The 19958-nt window shown below is 38.8% G+C and overlaps 1 protein-coding gene across 1 annotated transcript in view; it reads left to right on the top strand.

Annotated features, from left to right (window-relative positions):
• The window catches only part of TMEM123 (transmembrane protein 123), an 80158-nt gene extending 76759 nt beyond the window's left edge, over positions 1-3399 (top strand). The window contains exon 12 of the mRNA XM_055547521.1: positions 847-3399. Within this exon, the coding sequence (XP_055403496.1) occupies positions 847-871 (25 nt within the window). The 3' untranslated portion in view covers positions 872-3399. The remainder of the gene's footprint in view (positions 1-846) is intronic.
• The last annotated feature ends 16559 nt before the right edge of the window (positions 3400-19958 follow it).

Raw genomic sequence — 19958 nt, forward strand, 5'->3', positions numbered from 1 at the left:
CAGTATCTAGTAATTATGAGCATTTCTAATTTCCTTTATTGGATAATAACACTGATTAAAGTGTTAGCCACTCCAGTGTTCTTGCCTGGAGAATCCCAGGGACGGGGGAGCCTGGTGGGCTGCCATCTATGGGATTGCACAGAGTCAGACACGACTGAAGTGACTTAGCAGCAGCAGTAAAGTGTTAGCTGCCATGTTTCTTAGGGTTGCATGGATAGACGGTGGAGTGATGTGTAAGAGATGGGGTTGGGGCAGACAGACTTAAATTCGAGTCTGGTTCTGCTGTTGACTAGTGGGGTGCCTACCTACATTCATGTAAAGGGTGTAGTGCAGTGTCTAGTAGTCAAGATGAGAGTCCACAGGCTTACATGCTTGCTTAGCTTCTGATCTTCTGCAAAATGGAATTGATTGATTAAATACCTACCATTATCCACACATAGACACACACACGTTTTTTTCAGCGCCCTCCCCCTGCTTAGGGCTACTGTGATGACTGAAAGAGATATGGGTGCAAAGTCTGTAGCAGAACACCTGGCACATAGTAGATGCTCATAAAATGATTGTTCTGGTTATCTTCTTTTTTAAAGAGGTTTATAATAGCTAATTGATGAAAAGTCACAGCCACTGTAGAGCAGAGATTTGAGTGTAGATCCATTTTGCAACCTGAATACACTGCTTGAATCCTTAACCACTATAGTATACCAGGTACTTTTGCTTAAGAAAACACAAAGCAATAACAGTTTTGATTTTGAAGCTTGAAATTATTCATTACTTAAAAATATGAACTATAAGTATTTTGATACAAATATAAAACATAAAGTAATTTTAACTTTTGATTTATTACAGTGATGAACATGATGCCATCATTTAAGGGACTCCAAGAACCAATGGAAAGAAGAGTGATACAGCCCTATCAGCTAATTTTGATTTATTACTTTAATACAGTATTCTTTTCTTGAAAATAGCATAAACAGGCCATGCATATAATATACAGTGTATTATATAAATATGTAAAGATTCCTCATGATTATTAAAGGAAAAAGGTTTTAGTTTGGGGGTTTTTAATGAACATATGGAGCATATAGTTAATGCAATGGTATTATATTCAGTTTTAGAAAATACATAGTAAGACAAACAAGTCTGGTCTTACTTTTCTGTGGCATTGGTCACATAGGCCAGTAATTGGAAAGCACCATCACTGAAGGGTATGATGCCATCTGGTCATTCAGATAAGGAGCTTGTCTCAGCACTAAGGATTTTGATGTCTTTGTTAGTCACACAAAGAATCTCAGTGCTAATAACAGCTGGATATATCCTAATTACCATTGCCACATAGCAGAAATTATATGAATAAGCCACGACTTAAGCATAATTTTAGTTTATTGTCTCTTCAGAAACCATCAATATTTTCTATATTTAAAGTTAGTTATTTTGTTTAGACCAAAATACATGCCCTCCCCCACCAAAAAAAAAAAAAAAATTAAAACTAGAAACCGTATCTGGGCTCATCCTTGTTAGAGAGCCATTGGAGAGCCTGTATTTTCTTTTGCGCTTTCAATAGCAGTTGATGTAGCTGCCTTTTTTCCCCTCTGTAATTGCAGTGTTTAACATAATAATGTTTTAAAGACTTAGTTGTTAGTATTAAATAAATTAGATTATTTGCTACTGTGAGAACACTGGCATCACTGGAAATTGCTTTATTTCATGTTCAGTTGTTAATTTTATATTTAGTGAATATTTTTAACAGATGTAGAACTGCTTTCAATGTTTAGAAATGGTTAACATAATGTAAACAGACCTAGCTTTAAAAAAAAATAAGACCTTTCGATGATTTTCCACAGCAGCACTTAGCACTCTTTGGTCCAAATGAGAGATAAGTGCTGTGTTTGCCAAGCCAGGGGCTGTGGGCTCCCCTCGGGCTGCTGCACCTGTAGGCGCACTCCGTCAGCGTCACTCAGAGATTTGGGGAAATAGCATTTTTACACTAAAACACCAGCATATTTTGGAATAAATTCTTACACAGTTTTAAAACAGGAGTTTTTAAGACCGGACATTCCTGCTTCCGTATTTGGGTCTTCTCTCAACTACTCCTCTTCTCCCCTGCTGAGGAGGAGGCACTTTCAGATGTATTATGTTAATGGAGAGGAAAAAGCATAATATTGTAAAGACAGCAGTATTAGCCAACATATTTTGAAGTGTTTTCAGCTTTACAGTTTATATTCCAGCACTCAAAACTCAGGGTCAAGTTTTAACAAAAGAGATACTTAGTCATACTACATACTAACATACTGTTTCTTCTATCTTAGACGGTCAAAGTAAATCACACCAATTTCTGACAGCCCAGAAATGAGCTAAGAAGTCCTAATAAATGTGTACGTTCATTTAAGAGGAATTAAATGTAACTTTTGTGCAGAGAATCAAGAATTCTGATATGAAAGGATCATTTCTACTCACTATGTATTGTGGCCAACTGGCATGATGAATAATAAGAATTATCCAAAATGTGGATGTGACAGGATGGTGGATGTGACGCATGCAGTGTGAAGGAGTATTAGGAAACATGTGTTTGCATTAGTTTGAAAAGAGATCTGGGCTGATAGATAACTTGTATGTTACTAACTTATCCATAACTGGTCCTCTAACCACTGCTTCACTTTTTTGCAAAATATACTGAAGACACGTTTTATAGTAAAGAAGGCTTTTTAACCTTAACTTGTCTTCTGAATTCTTGATATTTCAGTACTTCAAGTCAGTCAGAACTTTGTAAACAGGCCTGAAATTTTCTTGAATACTTGTTTCTTAGCACTTTGAAAATATAAAACCACTTTTTAAGTACTGAATGTCATTATTTGCCTTTAAAATTTCCTGTGCTTGGGGCTTGAAAAAATTTAGTTATGTCTTTTTCTGTATATAAGTTGTATAATTTGTTACTTTCAAATATCAGTAGTTCAATGCAATCAGGTTTTGGGGTTTGGGGTTTTTTTTGTTTATCTGCAAAAAATAAGGGAAACAGCTATATAAACCAGTATTTCACTTTGGAGCACATTTCCTAAGTATAAATTTATCTTCCTCATTATGTTTACTTCAGCAAATGTTCAGTTTCATTTGCATTCTTTAAGAATGTATTTACTTGAAGATAAAAGCAATTCAAATGTATGTTTAAATATTAGGTAGAATTCAACCTATGATTTTTAAATTTCCTTGGATAGTCCATACAATAAATAATTCAAATACAGTTAATGAGAGATGGCAAAATTAGACTGATAATTTTGTATTTTTCAGGAAAAAATTATAAAGCAAATTTCTGTTACATTTTTTCTTTTTATTATAAGGACCAACTTTTGGTATTTCCTTGTTACTGAGATCTATTTTTAGAATAAAATTTTGTTCTTTATCAGAGAGTAGTGTGTGGTTTTGCTTCATTTTTATCAAACTCAGGAGAAACTAACAGAAAATGCCCAAAGTGAAAAGGCAGATTGTTGTGTGGTTGCCTGGCCCAGCGGCAGGCTCACGCGGAAGCTTGTTACGGTAGATCCCACCCCAGGTCTACTGAATCCTAGTCTCTGGGGTGGGGCCCAGCAGTCCTTTAGCAGTCCTGTCAGGTGATTCTGAACACCAGAGTCTGAGAGGCACTGCTCAAAGGACTTTGATTTAAAGCCATTTATTTTTATTCTTCTGGGTAGAACCTTTAAAACAAGTATATCTGTTGTAGAAATTTAAAAATTACCATTCCTGATATAAATCAACTGCAAATGTATTAACATATGGTTTTTCAACACTTTTTCTTTACAACTGGATATAATTTAACTTTATCGAAAGGATGACTTGGCTTCCCAGGTGGCACTAGTGGTAAAGAACCACCTTCCAATGCAGGAGACATAAGAGATGGCGGTTCTACCCCCAGTTGCGAAGATCCCCTAGAGATGGGCATGGCAGCCCGCTCAGAGAATCACATGGACAGAGGAGCCTGGCGGGCTACAGTTCATAGAGTTGCAGAGTCAGACATGACTGAGTGACTTACCACACATGCAAGGAAGACTTAAATACATATTGTTACAGAGGGGAAGGGCTTCCCTGGTAGCTTGGATGGTAAAGCGTCTGCCTACAATGCGGGAGACCCGGGTTCAATCCCTGGGTCGGGAAGATCCCCTGGAGAAGGAAATGGCAACCCACTCCAGTATTCATGCCTGGAAAATCCCATGGACCGAGGAGCCTGGTAGGCTACAGGCTCTACAAAGAGTCAGACACGACTGAGCGACTTCACTTCACTTCAGTTCACTTCAACCAAGGGGAAAAGGTGCAGTCTGCAGAAAATTCTTTATATAATAAAAAGTACTCCTACAGAAATATTTGTACATAATTCTTCCTCCCTCCCCATCATTACTTCAGCTTCACCCTGGGCAGAGTTATGCCCCCAGCGTCAGGCTTGAATGTGTGTCTTATTTAGGTAAACAATGGTATGAGTATAGATACAATAAACATCACATTTGTCGAGGAAAAAATGCCCTTTTAAGGTTCAGCTAATCATTTTTTAAAAGATTGAAGTATCTTATACATACAAAAAAAATGTCGTGTTTCATCACCAAGATGGCAACATAGATTGTTCCTGACTTCCTCTCTCCCCACTTACACGAAGCACAGCTAGCTAACAACTGTTGTGCGCCGAGAGAAGCCTGGAACACAGGAGTGAGGCTGACGCATCCCCTTGCACAACAGACACCAAGAAAGACCACACTTAAAGGTACGGAGGAGGGGCTGCATGGTGACTCACTGCCCCTCCCCTAGGCCAGCACCACACCTTACCAAGAGGTCTCCCCTGAGCTTAGAGTTACCCATTTGGAAGAGAAAGCCCAGAGTGGACATCCAGTTCCCCCAGCAATACGGGTCACTTCTTTGGAGCACCCACTTGTCTCACCCCATGGGAACTGCAAGGAAATCTGGGGGGCTTGACCACTGGGAATCCAACAGAGAAAAGGAGAAGGCTTGCAATAACCAGCACTCAGAACGTGGCAGGTGAAGTCCGACCAGCAACCTGCAAGTGTTGTAGTCCCAGCAGCTTTGCTCATCTGCAGAATCAATTTAGTGGCACAGTCTAACATGGGAACTCGATGAGGTGCAGGTCTGCCTGATTTGGGTCCTCAAAGGGATTTGGCAGCCCTGGAGCGTGGTCTACTCTCACCCCGGAAAGCTGAGGCATACCCTGGCCCACTGCTGAAATGGAAAAAAAACAAAAAAAAACATATAACCTGCCAAACTAACTCAGAAGAAATAAAAAATTTGCACAGACCATTTATTAATAAGGAGACTGAATGGGTAGTCAAAAATTCCCCGCACTAAAAATACCAGGACCAAACAGCTTCACTGGAGTATTTTACAAAACACTGAAAGAACTAAATCATTATCAAAGCTCTTACAAAAAAAAAAGAGGAAGGAATGCTCCCAAATTGGTTTTATGAGGCTCGCATTACTGTAATACCAAAGTCAGAAAAGGCTACTACCAGGAAAGAGAACTATAGGCCAATATCCCTGATGAATATAGTTGCAAATTCTTCATAGAGTACTGGCAAACTGAATTCAGCAACACATACAAAAAAGATCATTCACCATGATCAACTGGGACTTTTATTTCTAGGATGTAAAGATGGTTTAACATATGCAAATAACTCTGTGATACATCACATTAATAGAATGAAAAAAATACCTCAGACACAGAAAAAGCATTTGAAAATTTCAACATCCGTTCATCTTAACATAATTAAAGGAATGTACCTCAACATAATAAAAGTTATATATGATAGGCCCATAGCTAACACACTCATTAGTGAAAGGTTGAAAGCTTTCCCTCTAAGATAAGAACAAAACAAGAGGGAGGTCTCTGGTGGTCAGGTGGATAAAATTCCATGCCCCCAACGCAGGGGGCCTGAGTTTGATCCCAGGTCAGGGAACTAGATGCCATATACCACAACTAACAGAGTTTGCAAGCTGCAACTAGACATTCCGCATGCCGCAACGAAGACTGGCATCAGTGTGCTGCCACTAACACCTGCTGCAGCCAAATACATATTTTAAAACTTACTTAAAAAAAAAAAAAACAAGACGTGGGTGCCCACTCTGACCACTCCTATTCAACAAAGTTCCAGAAGTCCTAGCCGGAGCAATCAGGCAAGAAAAAGAAAAGGCAACAAAATCGGAAAGGAGGAAGTAAAACTGTCCCAGTTTGCAGATGACATGATTTTATATATAAAAGAGCTTAAAGACTCCACCAAAAAGCTTTTATTTTGTTAAATACAGACTATGGACAAAACATCAATCTTTTTTAAAAATGTATAGGCTGCACTGGGTCTTCATTGCTCTGTGCGGGCTTTATCTAGTTGAGGCAAGTGGGGCTACACTCTGGTTGCAGTGCAGAAGCTTCCGTGGTGGTGGATTCTCTTGTTATGGAGCACAGGCTCTCGGCTTGCAGGCCTCAGTAGTTGCGGCACACGGGCTCAGTGGTTGCGGCGCATGCGCTTAGTCGCCTCCCAGCATGTGGGACCCTCCCAGATCAGGAATCCAATGTGTCCCCTGATTTGGCAGGTAGATTCCTAACCACTGTGCCACCAGGGAAGCCCCACCAAAAAGCTCTTAGCTCTACTCAACAAACTCAATAAAGTTGCAGTTTACAAAATAACATTCAAAAACAGTAGTTTTCCTATACACCAATAATGAATTATTTGAAAAATAGAAAAATGGTCCCACTTACAATAGCATCAACAACAAACAAATACCTAGGAATAAATTTAATCAGGAGATGAAAGATCTCCACTCTGAAATTATAAAACAGTGATGACAGAAACAGAAGACACAAATAAATGGAAATATAGCCTGGGTTGGAAGAATTAATATTGTTAAAATATCAATACTACCAAAAGCCATTTAGAAATTCAGTGCAATCCCTACCAAGATTTAAATGGCATTTTTAACAAGAGGTAGAAAACAATCCCAAAATTTAGATAGAACCACAAAGACTACAAAGAGCTAAAGCAATCCTGAGAAAGAAGCAGGGCAAAGGCTAATAGAGTTTTGTCACGAGAACACACTGGTCATAGCAAACACCCTCTTCCAACAACACAAGAGATAACTCTGCACAAGGACATCACCAGATGGTCAACACTGAAATCAGACTGATTTTATTCTTCATAGCTGAAGTTGGAGAAGCTCTGTACAGTCAGCAAAAACAAGACTGGGAGTTGACTATGGTTCAGATCATGAACTCTATTGCAAAATTCAGACTAAAATTGAAGAAAGTATGGAAAACCACTAGACCATTTAGGTATGACCTAAATAAAATCTTTTATGATTATACAGTGGAAATATAAATAGATTTAAGGGATTAGATGTGATATACCGAGTGCCTGAAGAACTATGGACAGAGGTTTGTAACACTGTACAGGAAGCAGTGATCAAAACCATTCCAAAGAAAAAGAAATGCAACAAGGCAAAATGGCTGTCTGAGGGGGCCTTACAAATAGCTGAGAAAAGAAGAGAAGTGAAAGGCAAAGGAGAAGGAGCAAGATATATCCAACTGGATGCAGAGTTCCAGACACTAGCAAGCAGAGATAAGAAAGCCTTCTTACGTGAACAGTGCAAAGAAATAGAGGAATGGGAGAAATAGAATGGGAAAGACTAGAGATTTCTTCAAGAAAATTAAGAGATACCAAGAGAACATTCCATGCAAAGATGGGCACAATAAAGGACAGAAACAGTGAAGACCTAACAGAAGCAGAACAGATTAAGAAGAGGTGGCAAGAATACACAGAAGAACTGTATAAGAAAGGTCTTACTGATCCAGATAACCAGGATGGTGTGGTCACTTACCTAGAGCCAGACATCCTGGTATATGAAGTCAAGTGGGCCTTAAGAAGCATTACTACAAACAAAACTAGTGGAGGTGATGGAATTCTAGCTAGGCTATTTAAAATTATAAAGGATGATGCTTTTAGAGTGCTGCACTCAGTATGCCAGCAATTTGGAAAACTCAGCAGTGGCCACAAGATCAGAAAAGGTCAATTTTCATTCCAATTCCAAAGAAGGGAAATGACAAAGAATGTTCAAACTACCGTACAATTGCACTCATTTCACACACTAGCAAGGTAAAGCTCAAAATCCTTTAAGCTAGGCTTCAACAATACATAAACAGAAAACTTCCAGATGTACAAGCTAGATTTAGAAAAGGCAAAGGAACCAAAGCTCAAACTGCCAACATCCACTGGATCATGGAAAAAGCAAGAGAAATCCAGAAAACATCTGCTTCATTGACTACACTAAAGTCTTTGACTGTGTGGATCACAACAAACTGGAAAATTTTTTAAGAGATTGGAATACCAGACCACCTTACCCACCTCCTGAGAATGTATGCAGGTCAAGAAGCAACAGTTAGAACAAGACACGGAACAACGGACTGGTTCCACATTGGGAAAGGAGTCTGTCAAGGCTGTATACTGTTGCCTTGCTTATTTAACTTATATGCAGAGTACATCATGTGAAATACTAGGCTGGATGAATCACAAACTGGAATCAAGATTGCCAGGAGAAATAACAATAGCCTTAGATATGCAGATGAATCACCCATATGGCAGAAAACAAAGAAGAACTAAAGAGCCTCTTGATGAAAGTGAAAGAGGAGAGTGAAAAAACTGCCTTAAAACTCAACATTCATAAAACTAAGATCATGGCATCTGGTCCCATCACTTCATGGCAAATAGATGGGTAAACAGTGGAAACAGTGACAGACTTTATTTTTATGGGCTTCAGAATCACTGCAGATGGTGACTAAAGCCATAAAATTAAAAGATGTTTGCTCCCTGGAAGAAAAGCTATGACACACCTAGATGATATATTAAAAAGCAGAGACATTCCTTTGCAATCAGTGGTCCCTATAGTCAAAGCTGTGTTTTTTCCAGTCATGTACAGATATGAGAGTTGGACCATAAAGAAGACTGAGCACTGAAGAATTGATGCTTTTGAACTGTGGTATTGGAGAAAACTCTTGAGAGTCCCTTGGACTGCTCGGAGATCAAACCAGTCCATCCTAAAGGAAATCAGTCCTGAATATTCATTGGAAGGACTGATGCTGAAGCTGAAGTTTCAACACTTTGGCCACCTGATGTGAAGAACTGACTCATTTGAAAAGACCCTGATGCTGGGAAAGATTGAAGGCAAAAGGAGAATGGGACGACAGAGGATGAGATGGTTGGATGGCATCGTTGACTCAATGGGCATGAGTTTGAGCAACCTTCAGGAGATAGTGAAGGACAGGGAAGCCTGGTGTGCTGCAGTCCTTGGTGTTGCAAAGAGTCAGACATGACTGAATGACTGAACAATATATGGTAAAGTAATATTTGACAAAGGAGCCAAGAATTCTCAATGGAGGTGTGTCAGTCTTCAATAAATGGTGCTAGGGAATTTGGACATTCACATGTAAAGTGTGAAATTAGATCCGTATCTTAACACTCCTCACAGAAATTAACTCAAATGGATTAAAGACTTAAATATAAGACCTGAAACCATAAAACTCCTAGAAGAAAACATAGGAAAGAACCTCTTTGACATGGGTCTTGGCAACAATTATTTTTAATATACCACAAAGCAAAAGCAACAAAATAAAAAATAAACTGGTGGGACTACCTCAAACTAAAAAGCCTCTGCAGAAGAAATGATCAACAAAATGAAAAGACAATCTATCGAAAATGTAAAAGTATTTGCAAACCATATATGTAACAAGGGGTTAATGGCCATAATGTATAAAGAACTCTTGCAATAACAGCAAAAAAAAAATTTAATTGGAAAGGAACTGAACAATATAGAGGTTCCTCAAAAAATTAAAAATAGAACTATCATGTGATCTAGCAATTTCACTTCTGGGAATGTATTCAATGGAAATAAAAACACTACGTTGAAGAGATATCTGCACCCCCATGTTCATTAGCAGCATTATTTACAATAGCCAAAATGTAGACACAATCTAAGTGACCACTAACGGGTGCATGGATAAAAAAGCTTTTGGTGTGTGTATATATATATATATATATATATATATATATATACACACACACAACAGCATACATGGACTTTGAGGACATTATGCTAAGTGAAATAACTGGACAGAGAGAGACAAATGGATATATCACATATATGCAGAATCTAGAAAACAATAACACAAAACTCATAGGAAAAGAGCCGATTTGTGGTTACCATAAGTGAGGTGTGGGGGGAGGGGCATTTGGATAAAAGGTCAAAATGTACAAACTTCAGGTTATAAGGTAAATATATACTAGGCATATAATTACAACATGATGACTATAGTTTATCACTGTTGTATGATATGTAAGAAAGTTGTTCAGAGTAAATCCTAAGAATTCTCATTCCAAGGGAAAAAAAAACTCTTTTGTGTCAATATGAGATGGTGGATGTTAACTAAACTTACTGTAGTAATCATTTCACAGTGTATGTAAGTCAAATAATTATTCTGTGAACTTTAAACATACAGTGTCATACATCAACTATCTCTCTATAAAACTGTATCAGTTCAGTTGCTCAGTCGTGTCCAACTCTTTGTGACCCCATGAATCGCAGCACGCCAGGCCTCCCTGTCCATCACCAACTCCCAGAGTTCACTGAAACTCACGTCCATCAAGTCAGTGATGCCATCCAGCCTCTGTCGTCCCATTCTCCTACCACCTTCGATCTTTCCCAGCATCAAAGTTTTTCAAAGGAGTCAGCTCTTTGCATCAGCTGGCCAAAGTATGGAGTTTCAGCCTCAGCATCAGTTCTTCCAATGAACAACCAGGACTGATCTCCTTTAGGATGGACTGCATGGACCTCCTTGCAGTCCAAGGGACTCTCAAGAGTCTTCTCCAACACCACAGTTCAAAAGCATCAGTTCTTCAGCACTCAGCTTCCTTCACAGTCCAACTCTCACATCCATATGTGACCACTGGAAAAACTATAGCCTTGACTAAATGGACCTTTGTTGGCAAAGTAATGTCTCTGCTTTTGAATATGCCATCTAGGTTGGTCATAACTTTCTTCCAAGGAGTAAGCGTCTTTTAATTTCATGGCTTCATTCACGATCTGCAGTGATTTTGAAGCCCCCCAAAATAAAGTCTGACACTGTTTCCACTGTTTCCCCATCTATTTGCCATGAAGTGATGGGACCAGATGCCATGATCTTAGTGTTCTGAATGTTGAGCTTTAAGCCAACTTTTTCACTCTCCTCTTTCACTTTCATCAAGAGGCTCTTCAGTTCCTCTTCACTTTCTGCCATAAAGGTGGTGTCATCTGCTTATCTTAGGTTATTTCTCCTGGCAATCTTGTGCTTTCTCCAGCCCAGCGTTTCTCATGATGTAGTCTGCATGTAAGTTAAATAAGCAGGGTGACAATATACAGCCTTGACGTACTCCTTTTCCTATTTGGAATCAGTCTGTTGTTCCATGTCCAGTTCTAACTGTTGCTTCCTGACCAGCATATAGGTTTCTCAAGAGGCAGGTCAGGTAGTCTGGTATTCCCATCTCTTTCAGAATTTTCCACAGTTTATTGTGATCCACACAGTCAAAGGCTTTGGCATAGTCAAGAAAGCAGAAATAGATGTTTTTCTGGAACTCTCTTGCTTTTTCCATGATCCAGAAGATGTTGGCAATTTGGTCTCTGGTTCCTCTGCCTTTTCTAAAACCAGCTTGAACATCTGGAAGTTCACGGTTCACATACTCTTGAAGACTGGCTTGGAGAATTTTAAGCATTACTTTGCTAGTGTGTCAGATGAGTGCAACTGTGCGGTAGTTTGAAAATTCTTTGGCATTGCCCTTCTTTGGGATTGGAATGAAAACTGACCTTTACCAGTCCTGTGGCCACTGCTGAGTTTTCCAAATTTGCTGGCATATTGAGTACAGCACTTTCACAGCATCATCTTTCAGGATTTGGAATAGCTCAACTGGAATTCCACCACTTCCACTAGCTTTGTTTGTAGTGATGCTTTCTAAGGCCCACTTGACTTCACATTCCAGGATGTCTGGCTCTAGGTCAGTGATCACACCATCGTGATTATCTGGTCGTGAAGATCTTTTTTGTACAGTTCTTCTGTGTATTCTTGCCACCTCTTCTTAATATCTTCTGCTTCTATTAGGTCCATACCATTTCTGTCCTTTATTGAGCCCCTTTTTGCATGAAATGTTCCCTTGGTATCTCTAATTTTCTTGAAGAGATCACTAGTCTTTCCCATTCTATTGTTTTCCCCTATTTCCTTGCATTGATCTCTGAGGAAGGCTTTCTTATCTCTCCTTGCTATTCTTTGGAACTCTGCATTCAGATGCTTATATCTTTCCTTTTCTCCTTTGCTTTTCACTTCTCTTCTTTTCACAGCTATTTGTAAGGCCTCCTCAGACAGCCATTTTGCTTTTTTGCATTTCTTTTCCATGGGGATGGTCTTGATCCCTGTCTCCTGTACAATGTCACGAACCTCATTCCACAGTTCATCAGGCACTCTATCAGATCTAGTCCCTTAAATCTATTTCTCGCTTCCACTGTTTAAACATAAGGGATTTGATTTAGGTCATACCTGAATGGTCTAGTGGTTTTCCCTACTTTCTTCAATTTCAGTCTGAATTTAGCAATAAGAAGTTCATGATCTGAGCCACAGTCAGCTCCTGGTCTTGTTTTTGCTGACTGTATAGAGCTTTTCCATCTTTGGCTGCAAAGAATATAATCAATCTGATTTCGGTGTTGACCATCTGGTGATGTCCATGTGTAGAGTCTTCTCTTGTGTACATAAATATACAGCACAATGAATAATCATAAAGTGAACAGACCTCTTTAACCCCCACCCAGATCAGAGACAAGAATATTACCAACACTTTGGAAGTTCCTCTTTTGCCCCTTCCCAACCACACTTCCCTCCTTCTCCTCTGAGGTTAACAAGTGCTTGTCTTTTAGCATCATAGATTAGTATTGCCTGTTTAAGAATTTCATGTGATAGAATCATGCTTCTTTTCATCTAGATTCTTTCAGTCAACGTTTGTGAGATTCATTCATATTACTTACTGTAAGTAGTCACTAATTTATGTTCATTGCTGTTTAGTATTCATTTTTAGCATACTGATTTGCTCCTCTACTGTACATTTGGGTCTTCAGAATTTGGCTTATACAAATAACATGGGTATGAACTATTTATACATGGCTATTGATGCAAATTTGTAAACATTTCATTTAGGTATATACCCAGGACAGGAACTGCTGGGTCAGAGGGTTTGTGAGTATAGCTGAGCTGCAGTAGAAAATGCTAAACTCTTTTCAAGGTGGCTCACTTTGCAGCCCCATGGTAGCCTAAGAGTTCTTATTGTCTCAAGTTTTTGATTTATCAGGCCTGAATTTCAGTCATCCTGGCAGGTGACAGTATCCCACTGGGTGGGATACACCCAGTATCACCTGGGTGTACTTTTCATTTCTCTGATAACTACTGATACAAGATTACACACCTTTTCATTTGTTTCTTGGCCATTTGGCTGTACTCTTGGGATGTGCTGATTTGAGTCTCTTGCCCATTTTTTGATAGGCTTTCTTATTTATAATTTTCTATATATCCTTTTTCTGTTTTTTAAAAATTTTATTGGAATATAGTTACCTTACACTGTTGCATTATGTACTATACGGCAAAGTGAATCAGCCATACATATCCTCTCTGTTTTGTTTTCCTTCCAACTTAGGGCACCACAGAGCGTTGAGGAGAGTTCCCTGTGCTGTACAGTAGGTTTATATGTCCTTGATGAAAGTCTCAGTCAGTAATACATTTACAAATGTATCTCTCCAAATCCATTTAATAAATATAGAAAAATTAAATTTTTGCTCTATGCAAAGTGTATAATTTAAAGAACAAGTAGCATATTTTCATTAAATATGTTTCTGGCAAAACAGATATTTGTTATTATCCCTGAAATTGTTCTGTATTAGAGTGCAGTGACTGACAACTTCCTAAGAAGTAATGCATAATATTATAAAAAGAAACATTTGATAAATATGAATATTTTATATCTGCTCTGCTGTTGTGTGATCATAGATGCACAGGTTCATTAATAAGTTTGTAGCAAACGGAGAACACAATAGATATCTCTGGATACAAATAGCGGATAACTAAGAAGAAACTGAGTTGGAGATCTGAGATTAAGTCCTAGAAGATTTTTACTGAGTAGAGAGTGCTCAGCTTCCTCCACTTCTCCTACAGCAGCACCACTGTACCCACCATCTGCCCCTTCACACATCCATCCATCCCAACACTTTCCCATTTCATCTGAAGAAGAGATAGACTTCTGCCCCAAAATACCTACATATATCACCCCCCCAGCTACTCAAAGGCCTTGTCTATTTTTATTAATAAAATATCATAATCATTATTTACTAATTTCTAAAGCTCAACATTCAGAAAACGAAGATCATTGCATCTGGTCCCATAACTTCATGGGAAATAGATGGGGAAACAGTGCAAACAGTGTCAGGCTTTATTTTGGGGGGCTCCAAAATCACTACAGATGGTGACTGCAGCCATGAAATTAAAAGATGCTTACTCCTTGGAAGGAAAGTTATGACCAACCTAGACAGCATATTCAAAAGCAGAGACATTACTTTGCCAACAAAGGTCCATCTAGTCAAGGCTATGGTTTTTCCTGTGGTCATGTATGGATGTGAGAGCTGGACTGTGAAGAAAGCTGAGCACCGAAGAATCGATGCTTTTGAACTGTGGTGTTGGAGAAAACTCTTGAGAGTCCCTTGGACTGCAAGAAGATCCAACCAGTCCATTCTAAGGAGATCAGCCCTGGGTGTTCTTTGGAAGGAATGATGCTAAAGCTGAAACTCCAGTACTTTGGCCACCTCATGTGAAGAGTTGACTCATTGGAAAAGACTGATGCTGGGAGGGATTGGGGGCAGGAGGAAAAGGGGATGACAGAGGATGAGATGGCTGGATGGTCACTGACTCGATGGTCGTTTGTCTGAGTGAACTCCGGGAGTTGGTGATGGACAGGGAGGCCTGGCGTGCTGCGATTCATGGGGTTGCAGAGTCTGACACGACTGAGCGAGTGAACTGAACTGAACTAAGAGCCAGTTAAAGTGCCACCTGTTTTATGCAGAACTTTTCCCATGCCCCCAAGCCTGCTCTTTTTCTTCTGTTATGTGTCTTCTGATATTGATGCTTCAACGTGTTGACAGGACGACACACAGCAAAAGGATTCTCAAAACATGTCATATTCTGCTACTTTTACTGCAGGATCAAGAAGGAAATATCTAGGAACTACAAAATGCTCTGCACCAAAGGAAGTTAGGAAAAAATCAACTGAGCTACAACACTTCCTAACTCATTCTGTGAATGAGTATCATTTGGTGTTATTATCCTGATACCAAAGCCAGACAAACTCACCACAAGAAAACTACAAACCAATATCCCTTATGAATATAAAGGCAAAAATCTTCAACAAAATATAAGCAAACTGAATCCAACAACATATTAAAAAGATTATGCACCACAATCAAATGGGATTTATCTCATGAATACAAGGATGTTTCAACATAACAAAATCAATCGATGTAACATACCAAATTAATAGAACAAGTGTGGAGGGGATCATGTGACCATCTCAATGAAGAAAAAGTACTTGTTAATAGCCAACATCTTTTATAACATTCAGATAACTAGAAATAGAAATGACGTCATCGACCTGGCAAATGTCATCTATTAAAAAAATAGATTAAAAGAGCTAATGTACCCAATAGTAAAAGATTGAAAGTTTTCCCTCTAAGGAAGCCCACTTTCATCACCGATGTTCAACATCATGTTGAAAATTCTAGCCAAAGCAATTAGGTAAGAGAAAAAGCTTCAAAATTGGAAAAGAAGACAATCCCTATTTATAAATGTTATGATTCTATATATAAAAATTCCCAACAAATAAACAAGGAATATAGAGCTATTAAATTCACAAAGTTGTAAGGGTATGAGACCAATATACAAAAATCAGTTGTGTCTCTACATACTAACAATAAACAGTTCAAAATGACATTAAGAAAACAGCACCCAAGAGAATAAAACACCTAGGAGGAAATTTAACCAAGAAAGGGAAAGTCTTGTACACTTTTCAAAAACTTTGCTGATATTAAAGACCTAAATAATGGGAAAAATCCCCATGTTCACGGATGAGAAGATTTAATATTGTGAAGATGGCAACACTACCCAAGGCAATCCACAGATTCAATGTAATCTGTATTGAAATTCTTGGATCACAGGGGGCCACAAATATCCAAAACAACATTGAAAAATAAGAACTAAGTTTGAGGATCATACTTCCCAATTTAAAAACTTACTAGGAGGCTACAGTAATTAAAACAGTGTGGTACTGGCACAGGATAGACATATCAGTATCAGTTCAGGCGCTCAGTCGTGTCTGACTCTTTGCCACACGGTGGACTGCAGCAAGCCGGGCTTCCCTGTCCATCACCAACTCCTGGAGTTTTACTCAAACTCATGCCCATAGACTCAGTGATGCCATCCAAACATCTCATCCTCTGTTGTCCCCTTCTCCTCCTGCCTTCAATCTTTCCCAGCATCAGGATCTTTTCCAAGGAGTCAGTTCTTCACATCAGGTAGTCAAAGTATTGGCTTCAGCATCAGTCCTTCTAATGAATATTCAGGGATGATTTCCTTTAGGATTGGATCTCCTTGCAGTCCAAGGGACTCTCAAGAGTCTTCTCCAACACCAGTTCAAAAGCATCAATTCTTCGGCACTCAGCTTTCTTTATAGTCCAACTCTCACCTTCATACATGACTACTAGAAAAATCATAGCTTTTTAAAAAAACTAGACAGACTTTTGTTGCCAGAGTAAACTCTGCTTTTTAATATACTGTCTAGGTTGGTCATAGATTTTCTTCCAAGGAGCAAGCGTCTTTTAATTTCATGGCAGCAGTCACCATCTGAAGTTATTTGGGAGCCCCCCAAATATAAAGTCTGTCGCTGTTCCCATTGTTTCCCCAACTATTTGCCATGAAGTGATGGGACTGGATGCCATGATCTTAGTTTTTTGAATGTTGAGTTTTAACCAGCTTTTTCACTCTCTTCTTTCACTTTCATCAAGAGGCTTTTGAGTTCGTCTTCACTTTCTGCCATAAGGGTGGTGTCATCTGATTATCTCAGGTTATTGTTATTTCTCCCGGCAATTTTGATTCCAGCTTGTGCTTCATCCAGCCTAGCATTTCACATGATGTACTCTGCATAGAAGTTAAATAAGCAGGGTGACAATATACAGCCTTGATGGATTCCTTTCCCAATTTGGAACCAGTCTGTTGTTCCATGTCCAGTTCTAACTGTTGCTTCTTGACCTGCATACAGGTTTCTCAAAAGGCAGGTCAGCTGGTCTGGTATTCCCACCTCTTTTAAGGATTTTCCAGTTTGTTGTGATCCACACAGTCAAAGGCTTTGGCATAGTCAATAAAGCAAAAGTAGACGTTTTCCTCAAACTCTCTTGCTGTTTCAGTGATCCAACGAATGCTGGCAATTTGATCTCTGGTTCCTCTGCCTTTTTTAAATCCTGTTGATGCCTGGCTTGGAGAATTTTGAGCATTGCTTGGCTGACGTATAAGATGAGAGCAATTGTGCAGTAGTTTGAACATTTTTGGCATTGCCTTTCTTTGGGATTGGAATGAAAACCTGACCTTTTCCAGGACAGACATATACACCAATGGAATTGAATTAAACATCAGGAGTAAACCCCTAATCTATGGGCAATTAAGATGTTTGTGTATGTGCTCTGTGCCCTTGAGAGCAAGTGCCCATTTTTTAAAATTTTATATTTTACATTAAAAATATATGCCATGTAATTTTTATGATGAGAGAACCCGATTCTATTCTCTTTGCAAATTTCCATTACTTAGTACAATATTATTAACTATAACTATAGTCATTATGCTGTACATTGTATCTATATTCATCCAAAATAACTGCAATTTTGTGCTCTTGACCAGCATGTCTCCAATTCTCCCACTTCCTTCTTCCTAGGTCCACAATTATACTACTTCTATTTATCTGACTTTTTTAGATTCCACATACAAGCGAGATCATATTTTGTTTTTTCTGTGTCTGGCTTATTTCATTTAGCCTAATGTTACCCAGGTTCATTCATGTTGCAAATGGCAGGATCTCTTTCTTTTTCAAGACTGAAATATATTATGTATATAAAATCTCTCACAATTTTTAAATCCATTCTTCATTGAATGGACACTTAGGTTGTTTCCACATCTTGCCTATTATGTATAATACCACAATAAATGGGAGAGTCGATAACTCTTCAAGGTACTGATTTCATTTCCATGGTTGATATACCCAGAAGTGGGATTGCAGGGTCATGATAACTTTATTTGTGTTTTTTTGAGGAAACTTCATACTGTTTTCCACAATGACTATACAATTTACAGTCCCACCAGGAGTGTACAAGGGTTCCCTTCACATTCTCACCAACACTTGTATTGTCTTTTTGATAGCAACCATCCTAACAGGGGTGTGTTGCTATCTCATTGTGGCTTTGATTTGCATTTCTGATGATTAGTCATGTTGAGCACCTGTTCATTTACCTATTGGCTATTTGTATGTCTTCTCTGGAAAAAGTCTGTTCAGTTCCTCTGCCCATTTTTAATTGATACGTTTGGCTTTTTGCTAGTTGTATAAATTCCTTATTTATTTTGGACACTATCAGATATATGGTTTACAAATGTTTTTCCCTCTTCATTTTGTCGACTGTTTCCTTTGCTGTGAAGTAGCATTTTAGTTCGGAGAAGGCAATGGCACCCCACTCCAGTACTCTTGGCCTGGAAAATCCCATGGATGGAGGAGCCTGGTAGGCTGCAGTCCATAGGGTCGCTGGGAGTTGGACACGACTGAGTGACTTCCCTTTCACTTTTCACTTTCATGCGTTGGAGAAGGAAATGGCAACCCACTCCAGTGTTCTTGCCTGGAGAATCCCAGGGATGGGTGAGCCTGGTGGGCTGCCGTCTCTGGGGTCACACAGAGTCGGACACGACTGAAGCAACTTATCAGCAACAGCAGCAGCAGCATTTTAGTTTGATGTTGTCTCACTTGTTTATTTTTTCTTTCGTGTCTAAATTTTAGATGTCATACCCAAAACATTATAGCCAAGAATAATGTCAAGAAGCTTTTTTGCTATTTTTTTCTTCCACTCAGAAGTTTTACAGTTTCAGGTATTAAGTCTTTGATACATTTTGAGTTATTTTTGTTAAGGTGTATGATATGGATCCAGTTTTATTCTTTTGAATGTTGATATCATTTTCCCTATACCTTTTATTGAAGAGACTGTCCTTTTCCCATTGTGTATTCTTCACATCCTTGTCAAAAATTAGTTGACTGTGTTTGTGTATGCTAAGTCATTTCAGTCGTGTCTGACTCTGCAACCCTGTGGACTATCTGCCAGCTTCCTCGTCCATTGGATTTGCTAGGCAAGAATACTGGAGTGGGTTGAAATGAACTCCTCCAGGGGATCTTCCCAACCTAGGGATTGAACCTGCACCTCTTATACCTCCTGCATTGAAAGGCATGTTCTTTAGCACTAGATCCATGCTTCGGTTTATTTCGAGGCTCTCTACCATGTTCTACAGGTCTATGGGTCTGTTTTTATGCCAGTATCATATTCTTTTGATTACTATAGATTTGCAATATAACTTGAAATCAGGAAATGTGATGCCCCCAATTCTCATCTTCATTCTCAAGATGGCTTTAGCAAATTAAGGGTTTGGGTTTTGTTTTATTTTGTTTTTGTGGTTCCATACAAATTTTAGAATTTTTTTCTATTTCTATGAAAAATGTCACAGGAATTTTGATAGAGATTGCATTGAATCCATCCATGTCTTTGGGTGGCATGAACATTTTAACAATATTAAT

Source organism: Bubalus kerabau, chromosome 15 (assembly GCF_029407905.1).
Source record: "Bubalus kerabau isolate K-KA32 ecotype Philippines breed swamp buffalo chromosome 15, PCC_UOA_SB_1v2, whole genome shotgun sequence".
In the NCBI taxonomy this organism is placed as follows: Eukaryota; Metazoa; Chordata; class Mammalia; order Artiodactyla; family Bovidae; genus Bubalus; species Bubalus kerabau.